Consider the following 12,736-nt stretch of genomic DNA (forward strand, 5'->3'; position numbering starts at 1 on the left):
TGTGACTGATGAAAACTGTACTTAGATCAATTTATCAAAGCTTTACAAATGATTTCTAAATAGAAGAATGAACAAAACAATTTTATGGGGCTTCTTGTTTAGATAAAGATTACACTAACAAACAGTTATTAAATATTAATCTGATAGTTTCTGTGGATTTTAAATTGAAAGACAGTTATGCACAATATTAAGTTTCAAAGCTCTGTTTGTAATGAATAATTAATTTAAAACACTAATATTCTTGAAATATACATATATCAGTATATGATTGTTTAATATAAAATAATATTTGAAGGAAAGTATTGATATAATACATCAAATGTATGTCTCTTGATGATATTAATGATAAATACATTCTAGCCTTGTACGTCTCTTAATCGGTTATGTTAGCTTGATTGTTAACTTGAGGAGTTTTGAACAAAACAAGGACATTTGTTTGTATTTTTTCATGTTTTTAAATATTGTAAAACCATATAAGTTATGTATGTATCGTTTTTACTGTCAAATCTGTTTAGTTAAACCATGTCACATGCTCGATGTTAATTGTTTAATTCAAACTTCTTAAATGGTCATTGGTACTTAATATTCAATCATAAAAAACACATTTATACAATCGTTAAGTATAATTTAGTTAAAGAAATGAATCTGTTAAATATTATCTTACTGAAGATATTTTTTATTTTGATATGCTTTCATTTTTCTTATTGTTATATGGTATTTGTTGTCATATAGAGAATGTTAATAATTTTCAAGTTTGATAACTTTCTACTTAAATGTAACATACTTTCAAATAATCAGCTTGAAAAAGTTCACAGTTAAAACGTGCTTTGTCATTAATTAAATATAGAAACATAATATTTATTAAAACACTTGTTTGATGTCAAACTTTGCTACTATCTTTTTCCTACTCTCTCATTAAGTTATTCAGTAATCCAATTATCAATGTATTATTGTTATGCTGTCTCTCAATAATTATTGTTGTTATAAAATATCTGTCGATTCACAAAAGGTAAACAGGATATTTTTCAATGATGAATCCAAAATAACTAAAGGTTTTTGTAGCCATTCAGAATTTTGTTTTTGATGTAAAGTAAGAACTACTAGAAAGGGGGGTATTTGGCAGAAATGAGAACATAGAATTATGGGTATTTGGTTACTTTTGTGACTGTGGAAGTAAAGAGCTCACTACATTTTAATTGGGTAAGCTGTTAAGTTGAACTTGTGCAGTAATAAGTTCCCACAATTTTTATGTGAAGTATTTTACTTGGAGGTATCAACCTACTTCAAAATATCCAGATGTTCGATTTCATCAGTCGTGTCCTAGGAATTTGAGCCTAAGAGAGTTGAGTGAAACCAAGTTGGATTCACCATTGAAATGTGTAATAAATTAAAATATTTAAAAAAATACAAATGTAATACTTTTTTTTAGTTTTTATTATTCTCAAAGAATTAGAAGATTAATTTCAATTCTAAATGAGTATTTGTTTTATTAGATAAAACCATATGCATTTTGGATTGGTACATGAAAGTTTAATAAATTTTTAAGTAAAAACAAACTGCTAGTGAAAGGATGAATAAGTTCAGAAAAATTGTTTTTATGTCTCTCAAGGCTGCTATTTATGTAGATGTTTGAAATGAAATAATAAAAGTGGCTTCAAAAGTTTCAGTGCATTACACAGATTGTATATCTTTTCTTCTAAACCATGGATTCTCAACCGGGGTCCATCGAATATTTCTGGGGGTCCACAGGCAAAACATAACAAATTGGGGGTCCACAATGATATTTTGGTGGTCCATGAAGAAAACCAACTCAGAATGGTTTTTATTATTAAAAATTCAATTTCTATTGTAATTTTGGTTGGACGTGAAAGAAGCTGAAGTAGACATTCAAACGAATTTGGATGTATTTTCTAGATTTTGAAAAATTTCCAGAAAATTGCCTTAAAAGCAATAAAAAAAAGAAAAAAATAAGTGATAAGAGCTGGTTTTAAATATGCGCCTCAGGCAGTCGGTTCTTTTCCTATTATATTGTCTGTCTGACCTTCGCCCTCCCATACTAATTTCCTTAGGGAATTTATTCCAGAAATACTTCGATCTGTCAAACCCTTCTAGGGGAAAATCTATTAAAATGTCGACTTGACCCAAGCAGTTCACTTCAGTTTAACGTAGAACTCCATCGTGAAAAGGTAAGAGATATTAAAAGTTCCTAGTACAGACATTCTTTCGTGTTTTTTTTTTAATTTCTGCATTTCAATAATGAAAAAATTATTTCCCAGTATAAAAGTATAAAAAGACTGAAGAGAAAAATGGCAAATTTTTCCCGTTTTGATACAAATTTCAAATATCAATTCATATCTTGGCAGTTATCTGATATAATTATCAGCTTTGAGGAAGTTAAAAATGTCAATGGTGACCCTAATGATAATGAATGACTTGTATAGTTTTTTTTAATCATTCAAGTTATTTTAATTATAACATTTCTATTTACAAGTTTAACCTCGAACATTTACCATGCACTCTGTTTCTAAATGTGTTTTATTTGTCGAAAAATTTCTAAAAATGAATAGCAATATATATACTTAGATATTATGAAATGCAATAATTGTATTACCAGCTGTATATATATATATATATGTTGTTGCAGACATCCCGACAGTACTCCGTTGAATATTTGTCTTACGGATTTATTCCAACACCACATAATGAAACGAAACCAATGTGCCTCATATGTATGGATGTACTTTCAAATGATAGTATGAAACCTTGTAAACTAAAAATCCATCTAGAAAAGAAGCACACAGGAGAGAAAGATAAACCATTAGAATACTTTAAAAAACTTCTTGATGATTTCCAAGCTAGAAAAACAGTGTCTCAATTGTTTAATAACAAAGTGTGTAAAATGAGTGATGGTTTACTGGCATCATATGAAATTAGCAAAATAATAGCAAAGGCAGGAAAACCCCATAATGTTGGTGAAACAGTAATTCTACCAGCAGTGTCTGTTATAATTTCGTCAGTTATGAAACAAAATGCAAGTGAAATTACTAATTCCATCCCTTTAAGCAACTCTTCTGTGTCACGACGCATTGATGAAATGGCAGAGGATGTAGAAAAACAATTGATAGCCCATTTGCAAGTGAAACAGTTTGCCCTTCAACTTGATGAATGCACTTTAAGAGATAATGAGGCCATTTTATTAGCATATGTTAGATTTAACAATGATGAAGAACCCAAAGAGGAAATGCTTTTTGCTAGAAGTCTTGTGACAGACATAAAAGGTGAAACAATTTTTAATGAAGTTGTTACTTATTTCCAGGAAAACAATATTCCACTCAAAAATATAATCGCTTGTGCTACTGATGGTGCACCATCTATGACAGGCAGATACAAAGGTTTTATTGCACATTTAAAAAAAGCTGTCCCGGAAGTATTTTGTATTCACTCCGTGATACACCGTCAATACTTAGTTGCAAAGAAAATGAGTGCACGTTTGCATGATGCCCTTACTGTCGTAATACAAGTAGTTAACCATATTAAATCAAATTCTCTCCGAGACCGCCTTTTTCATGAATTATGTAAGCAAAATGGAGAAGAGTTTTAGCGGCTTGTATTACATACAGAGGTGAGATGGCTATCAAAGGGGAATTGTCTTCAGCGTTTCATTGCACTTTGGGATTCTATTGTTTCCTTTCTTGCTAACACACAACTTGGAGAACAGCTGCTTGCAAATAAATGTGATGTGTTTTTCTTATCAGATATATTTGAAAAATTGAATTCACTTAATAAACAGCTCTAAGGAAAAGATCCTGATCTGATATCTAGTAAAAGTGTTTTGCTGCTTTTCTGAGGAAACTACAGTTGTATAAGAATAATATCAGGCGTCGTGCATTTGAACAGTTTCCTTGTTTGGCCTCTGTTAGCAGCGATTTGCAAGATGAAGATCTTGCATTATATGGTGAATATGTGGAAAATATGCATGAAGATATGCAAACTCGGTTTAGTGACCTACTCATGATGGTTATACCGACTTGGGTTTCAATTCCTTTCGAAGTTAATGTTGCCGATATAGACATATCTTTGCAAGAGACTCTCATCGAATTACAAAGTGATGAAATAATGCGTGCAAAATTCAAAGATGGAAAGTACAATGTATGGAAGACAAATGATGTTGCTACAAAGTACCCTTAGCTCTTGGATAAACCACAGCTCTACGTTATTGCTTTTCCAACATCTTATCTTGTTGAATCGGGATTTAGTCGTGTTTCTCAACTGTTATCAAAAGCTCGCAATAGACTTGACATTGTGAAAAGAGGTGATCTTCGACTATCATTAACATCGATGGAACCAGATATAAAGAAACTCGCCGAGCAGCATCAACCACAGGGATCTCATTGAATAAATATGCCTATCTCTTTTTTTTTTTTTCTTATCACGCACTTAACTTTAACTGGTTTATCAAAAATTTTAACCAGTGTACATAAATAAATGCTGCAGTGAATTCAATTGCCTGAAGAGCTCTGATATCCATGGGCTTGACCATGGAAGAAACATTATAATATTGTAATACAAGATATTGATAAAGAATTATTATCACAATAATTTTGATTATTATTATTATTACTAATTATCATTATTATTATAATTGTTGTAGAATACTTTATTTGCATTAAATTAGTTTTCATTTAAAAATAAAGCTTAATTATATACTATTTCTTTGATTATTAAAACCTCAAAATTTATATTAGTGAAAAATAGAATATTGTCTTCTTCTGACCAATAGTTATGAAGGGGTCCACCAAGAAAAAAAGAAAGGAAAAGGGGTCCATGGGTAAAAAAAAAAGTTGAGAACCACTGTAATCTAAACCATCGTATTATCCAATTACCCAATTTTGAAACTTAACATTGTTTTATCTTGCAAGATTATCCTGTTAAAATTAAAGTGAAAAATAATGAACACATACAGCATATGGCTAGTCTTAAATAATTCAAAACATTTTTATCGTCGATGATACTACAGGTACGTGTAATATTGAAAACAGAAATCCTTTTAAAGGTAAAAACAAAGTATGAGGTTTTGAATTCCACTGTTGTACTTTTATAAAAACCGACCTGCTAGGTGTCGCGCCAAATGTCGAAATATTGTATCCTAGAAAATACTGGTTAGTTCATATAAACTACCTGACTTATAATCAGACCCTTTTTTTTTAATTTGAAATTCATGAGTATAACTAAAGATAAAACAGTATACAGTAGTAATGGTTTTAGAGGCTTCAGTGTTTCTCCACTTTACGCATTATTTATTCACTTCCACCTAATATGATTTGCTTTATTCCAGCATGAATCGAAAGGTAAACAGCATCTATAAACACCACAGTCTCCATTCTTCTCTATGTCTATGTTCTTGGCAAGACATTTTACATATTTCACTTATAAGTATATTTTTTCAATCAGAAGTTTTTTTAGATTGCATTACTGAATTAGGATTACGCAGTCTGTTGTCTGCAATCCGTTTTTCAGCTCTAAATTTGAGTCGATTTTTCGCGACTGGGATCTTAAAATCCTATCTCATTTTTTGACTGATCATTATGACATTATATTCCTTGGTTTTTGATCCAATCATTAAGTGGCATGGTATATTCTATCATGGTGATGGATATTGTTACAGTAGAAAACCTTTGAATAATGTAAAACATTTTAGGATTTCACAGAATAATACAAATAAAATCTGTTGAGGATGTGCTTTGGAAAAGCTGATAAAGGTTAGGTGTTAACTCAATCCTAAGCATTACTTGCAATAACGGGGATTTGGTCAAAGATATAATTTTTCATGGAATTTGTATCCAACATTACTTGTAGTGATGAAACTTTGCAGAATGGATAGCAACTGCTTGTTGTTGAGACACAAATGTAGAGAACAACATTTCTTCAGCCTTTCGTCTTCAGGCCCATGAATAGTTGCTTTTCCTCTAGCCTGACATTTTCAAATTATCGATAGCTATCGCAGGTGGCCTTTGATTAGCTCTACACAAAATTCACCGAGCAAACAAGACTCTTTTGAGTAGCCATTCTCCAGATAAAAGTACAGAAGTTCTGGTTACACTTAACATATCTCTCAAACATTAGTGATTGTGATATGTTGTTTGTAAATTCACATACTTCTCTTTGATAACTCAGAAGTAGTAAAATATATAGGAAGAGCTTATGCTTTTTGCCACATGCTGACAGAGTCCATCATATACGACGACCAAGCATATTAACAGCAATTCTTTTAAGGGGTCTCCAGCGCAGTACTGTTCTAGCAATCCATAACAACTTTGTGTAGACGGTTTCATTCATAGTATAATTCACACAATTTACACCAATGCTTTACAGATCCTTGGCACCTAATCAAGTAGAAGCACTTTTTCTCTCCAGTAACTTATTAACACTTAAGTGTCTAGTCAGTGAATATGACAGAGAGTGCTTCATAATATAGAAACTGTAGAAGTACCATTTGTAGTTACTGTTTCTGTCCATTTATATCTTTACTTTTCTGACATATAAAGTATTCTTACAGATATAATGGATCCCAGTACACCTTTTTATTTGGGTTGTATGGAGCAACTATTTGCTATGAGAGTTTTTTTAACTGTTCTTGATCTACTGAATAATTGGTTTCAAGCTGTCTCTTCCTTGGGCCTCTTTCAGTTGAGTGTTATATCACGTTATCATTTCATCATCACCTGTGGATATCTTATATTGGACTGCACTCTGTTGTAATTTAGGTTAGTTGTTTTTATGATCTTGTATTTTTTTCTTTTTACAGATTTCACGCTCTTCAGCAGCTCTTTAGGACACTGTGTCACTATTTCCATGATTACGTCCGGCATAATACACAATTTTAAAGCTGGACTCCTGGAGTTTTGGAGCCATCTTTTTCTCTGGCCCTCACGATTACAAAATTTTACCAGCCACTTCAATACTACATGATCTGCTCACAGTAGTCACTATAATCCATATATATATTATGATATAAATGAGTTAAGACTCAAACAATAAATAGTAGCTCATTTCTTATTGCACAAAATCTCTTTCTTACAGTATTCATTCCTTTACTATATTAGAAAACAACATGTTCTTTACCATGTACTTATGACAATGCAACTTTCATTGCTAAACTACTGCTATTTGTATCTATAAAAGTGAATCTCCCAGAGTTGGGGGTGGCCCGGCATAGCCAGATGGGCTAAAGTGTTCAACTCGTAATCTGAGGGTCGCGGGTTTGCATCCCCATCGCACCAAACATGCTCCCCTTTTCAGCCGTGGGGGTGTTATAATGTGACGGTCAATCCCACTATTCGTTGGTAAAAGAGTAGCCCAAGAGTTGGCGATGGGTGCTGATGACTAGCTGCCTTCCCTCTAGTCTTACACTGCTAAATTAGGGACGGCTAGCACAGATAGCCCTCGAGTAGCTTTGCACGAAATTAAAACAAAACAAAAACAAACCCAGAGTTGGGTTTGTCAGTACAAGAGTCCTTATCAGCTTCTTCTTCAAAAATTGTTGTTCACAGTTAAAAGTTCAAGAAAACTTATTTGGTTTTCAAGTAATTTGTGTAGAGAAGGAACAATGTCAGATAACAAAACGTTAACTTTCTTTGTGACTTTATTTACCTTTCATTAGGTCATACACAACCTTGTGGATTCTTATTTACCTTTCATTAGGTCATACACAACCTTGTGGATCCTTATTTACTTTTCATTAGGTCATACACAACCTTGTGGATCCTTATTTACCTTTCATTAGGTCATACACAACCTTGTGGATCCTTATTTACCTTTCATTAGGTCATACACAACCTTGTGGATCCTTATTTACTTTTCATTAGGTCATACACAACCTTGTGGATCCTTCCTTTTTTTTTACAAATATGGTAAATATTACCCGTGGACTGGGCCTCAATTCTAATACTCCTTGCTTCTTCATGATTTCTAACCATGGAAGCTTCAGCCTATTTTGCAAATGGGTATCATGTGGATGACGTATTAAGGCTGCATCTCAAGTATGAATCTAATTAAATATTTTATTTGTTTGGCCTAAGTCGTGAGCTTCGATAGAAAAATTTTCTTGATATTTCGTATTCAAGATGTGTAATATCTGGTATTTATCAGCTGTAAGACCTTCCCAGCTCTTGGGAAGCAGTAAACTGTCTTTTATTTCAAGATTTGACATCACACTACCTAATTCTTTCCTCAAAGCTGACTACTTATGATGCTCTTTCATATGAAAACCTTAACTTTAGAACCTCACATCTTGAAATGTTTCATCCTGATGGTTTTTATTCGTGGCTTTAATGATGACACACCTGTTCTTCAAATCCACAAGAATTCTACAACCATTAATCCATCAGAACACACACCAGAGTATTTTGTTATTTTACAACCTAGTAATTAGACGTAAATTTATTTTTAACAGGAACTGGTATGAATATTTTACTTCTCAATGGTACAATTTATTTTCTCAGAAAGTTCAATATCTTGTGTAGTAGCTGTCATGTAGTACATGGGGATTTCATGGTCCAACATCCTAGTAAGTGTAATTCCAGCTCTTTACTTATTGTATCACTGTAACTTCTGTCCTTCTGTTTCTCATCTTTCCCAATTATTAATTGGTTATTTGATTATTTGTCCATGTCAATGGTTGCTAGTTATTAGGCTGTTCTGTCAATATCTCATTTCTTCCAGTTCTGTAAGGCTTTCACCTCCTTGATTATTCATTCCTCTTCTGTTCTTTTCAACTTGTTTGTCCTCCATGTCCTTTTCTTCTTTCAGATTGTGATCTTAGTCTTGTTATTAATTCCCTGTCTGGTTTTCCCTTTTAACCTATTGCTATGTGTTCTTTGTACTGTCTCTTCTTTAAGACAAATTTTCTTCTCCTCTTGGCATGTGATTGTTGTTTCAATGGTTATACCATTAATGCTTTCCATATCCTTCACCATTCCTCTTACGTTATCCTTTATCTGCATTTATCTTCTGCTACCTATAAAGGTTATTTTGCTTTTTATTCCATTTCCTTACCATTTATTTTTCACAGGTACTCACAATTTGGATCTGGATTGTCTTCTCTGTCTTATGTGTTCCTTGCATTGTTATATGTCTTGTGCTGTCTCCTTTTGTGGCTCCGGTTCCTGCCTATTTATTCTCTGAAATTTCTCTGTATCTTGGGGCCTACCTCCTGTTAACCTTTCTGCCTGGGTTCAGCAACTCTTATGGCTAGTGTATTCTGATTTGTCAATAGAATGTTGCTGGTTGCACGGTGTTTCATTGCACCAAATCAGTCACTTAACTATATCCTTAGCTGCTTGAATTGGTCAATTGGTTTCTTGTGTACACATAAGAACGTTTCTTGTTCTTTTGCCTGGGTGGACCTCACTTGTGACCTCTGTATCTTATGCAAGGCCCTTCCATTGGTTGTTTTCTGCCAAGGTGGATCACACTAGGCATAATATCATATATCTCAAGGTGTCTCCTCCAGATGTATTTTGTCTGGATAGGCATCACTTAGCCATAGTATTATATATCCAAGTAACTTCCACTAGATGTTTCTGCCCAGTTGGACTGTATTTGACTTACTCAGTAGAATACCAAAGTGCTTTCCCTGTATATTTTTGTCCAAGTGGACTATGCTCGGACTAATCCTATATATCTTAGACACTTTCCTCTGGGTTTTGCCTGGAGAAACTTCACATGTTGATCTCTGTACCTAATATAAGGCACTTCCTCTGATTGTTTTCTGCCCAGATAGACCGTACTTAGCATAATGTGATGTACCTTAAGGTGCTCCCCCAGATGTTTTTACCCTATGTCTCACTACATATGCAGATAAGTGTGTTTTTCTTATAGCAAAGCCACGTAGGGCTATCTACTGAACCAACCGAGGGGAATCGAATCCCTGCTTTCAGCGTTGTAAATCGGGAGACATACCGCTGTACTAGCGGGGGGCATACGTAGATGAATAATACAGTCTCTGCTAACAAAGGACTGATCCCAAATTATCAGGGCGCAGGTAACCTAGTTGCTTTGCACCATAAAACCTACCCACCCATCAAAATTATCAGAAAAACTTTCATTCCATTCTTTATGATCAAAATATTAGTATACTGAAAATATTAAACTAAAATAAATTAGTGTTTCCAACTATTACGTTTTGATCATTTCAATTATATGATCAAATCTTCACATAATATGCACAGACAGATGTATCTACGTTATCTAAAAGTGTCTGATACAGACAGCTATCGCTCAAGCACATTGAAATCTAAACTTGTCTAATACTTCGGCTCCCATATCGCAGTTTTACAGCAAGCGTTTGGATCAAAGTTTGTCTGTTTATCTTCAGTTTCTCTTGATAATGTCACCGGAAAACTTGAACAACTGCATAAGAGAAACATCTTGATACACACTGTTGAAGTATTTCTTGTTGTTTGTGTGCATTTTTATTTTTGTTTTGTTAAGGATTGAAGTTCGTTCGTTCGTTTGGAGTTAAGCGCAAAGCTACACAATTAGCTATCTGTTTTTTTCTACCACTGGTATCGAAACCCGGTATCTTATGGTGTAAGTCCGCAGACATATCACAATCCCACTGGGGAGGACACTTCAACACACAACTAAAATAGCCCGAGCTGATGCCAAGTTGTGTTGAAAGGACACACCAGTTATCGACTATATCGATATATCACTTGATTCAGCTTTGAAAGTAGTTCTTCAACACGCCGCCACTTCTGTTGAACTATAACCTGAGTGGACGAGACAGTATAAACTATCTATATTTCACAAGTAAGAAAGGGTGGCTGATAGTAAGTAAAAAATTAAGATTGACGCACTCGAAACTGTTTCAGAGTAAAGCGATCCATCTTCCATTATTGACGAGTTAGTATCTCAAGCATTGTCTATAATAACAATGTGAAAATGTCTGAAACTGAAGATAAAACAAAGATGTTCCTAACAAACAACGCAACACTTCTAAGGTTTCTCACCCAACACCCTGAAGAGTTTCTTTTGCAACATTAACCAACAGAAGTGGACATTTTACCAAACTATCAATTTCTCTTGTCGATGACCATGGATGACCAGTTACCTCCCATCAGAGCCAGCACAGCTCTCTGACCACAGAAGATGAACTAATCAGTTTTGTGTGGTTTTAACAAGGGCTACAACTAACATTGTTATTGTGCCAATAATTAACTACCTAGCTAACTTGTGTACACAGGATCTCTGTAGAAATGTTCCAGAACAAAGTATCTCGCTCAATGTGAAGAAACCAACACTTCTGAATCAGATGAATAAAGTATAAAACTCAACTTTATCTTATTTTCACAAACCTTTCTTGTGACACAGTTCATTCTGTTGTTGTTTTTATACTGAAACTGAGTTTAGTTCATATTTTTGTTGTCTATTTTATTTGTATGTTCAATAGTTTGTACCAAAATACAATTTATCATTAAACCAATTTGTAAAGATCTATAAATTTTGATGCGTGCATGATCTTGGAAACCTATTAATTATTTATGAATGGATAAAAACAGCAGTTGCTATTCTTATTGGTGTGTAGTGTACTGCACGTGTCAAGGTATGTTTGATAATATCACTTATTGAAGCTAATGTGTATAACTCGGTTCATGTATTTTACACGTTATATCAGTCTGAAGTATTTGAAAATAAAAGTTTTCAATTCTGATTCATTCCTGTTCTGTTAATGTTCTATGTGCCAAGTGGAAAAAACTTAAATCATAAATCAGTTATTTGAGGTTGTACGTAAACCTGGATACCTTCTGCCAGCTTAACTAATGTTATTCTGAATCATTTGTGAACAAGTAAGGATGTTCAGTTGTTACTTAACCTTGTATGTTCATTATCTTGTATTCAGCTTGTTATTTGTCTTTACAAACGTTATTGTTACTTAACCTTGTATGTTCATTATCTTGTATTCAGCTTGTTATTTGTCTTTACAAACGTTATTGTTACTTAACCTTGTATGTTCATTATCTTGTATTCAGCTTGTTATTTGTCTTTACAAACGTTATTTGTTTGAGGCCATATACACACCTTCATTCTTTAAAGTATTCAGATGGATAATGCAGTAGCGTATCATATGCATGTTCGTAATTTTTGGGATAAAATATCCCACCATCTGCTCATATGTTTGTAAAACACTTACAGTAGCTGCCCAGAAAAAAACACTACGCATTTACTACTTGTAAAAGCTTTTAAATTTAAAAAAGTATGTTTATATAACTTATTAACGTAACTCAGAATTGTTTGCTTTATTTTTAAGTAGTATAATATAAACACGATTTGTCACAGGATTCTAATGTCCCCTCATGATTCACTGAGGCTTAATATACCAGTTTCTCCTTTATGTTAATTATTTCTATAGCTACCCAATGCACTAATTCTTTAATGATTTTTATTTTACCATTTTCCAATCTTAATTCAGTCCAACCCTTTTTAAAAACAAATAGTTTTACTTTAGTTTCTCAGATTCGATTATTTTATTACTGTGATTTTATCTGATTATTTTTCAGTCTACGAATTTTGCAGTATTCTCTGTTTCTGTTTCCAAAACTTAGTTCACTTCAAATGTTTAGAGTTCCCAAGTTTATGTTGAAAATAGTGTATTGAGTAAGATAGAGAAAAATTATACTTTTCTATAGACCTTTACGAAGTAGAATAATTAGGCTAAAGAACTATAGGGCAAAAA

At 33.2% G+C, this 12,736-nt stretch overlaps 1 protein-coding gene across 1 annotated transcript in view; it reads left to right on the forward strand.

Annotated features, from left to right (window-relative positions):
* The window catches only part of LOC143250360 (uncharacterized), a 50,460-nt gene extending 46,272 nt beyond the window's left edge, over positions 1–4,188 (forward strand). Inside the window, exons 17-18 of the mRNA XM_076500804.1 lie at positions 2,645–3,427; positions 3,898–4,188. Coding sequence (XP_076356919.1) covers positions 2,645–3,427; positions 3,898–4,188 — 1,074 coding nt within the window. The remainder of the gene's footprint in view (positions 1–2,644; positions 3,428–3,897) is intronic.
* Positions 4,189–12,736: the final 8,548 nt, after the last annotated feature.

This window comes from Tachypleus tridentatus, chromosome 5, assembly GCF_004210375.1.
Source record: "Tachypleus tridentatus isolate NWPU-2018 chromosome 5, ASM421037v1, whole genome shotgun sequence".
In the NCBI taxonomy this organism is placed as follows: domain Eukaryota; kingdom Metazoa; phylum Arthropoda; class Merostomata; order Xiphosura; family Limulidae; genus Tachypleus; species Tachypleus tridentatus.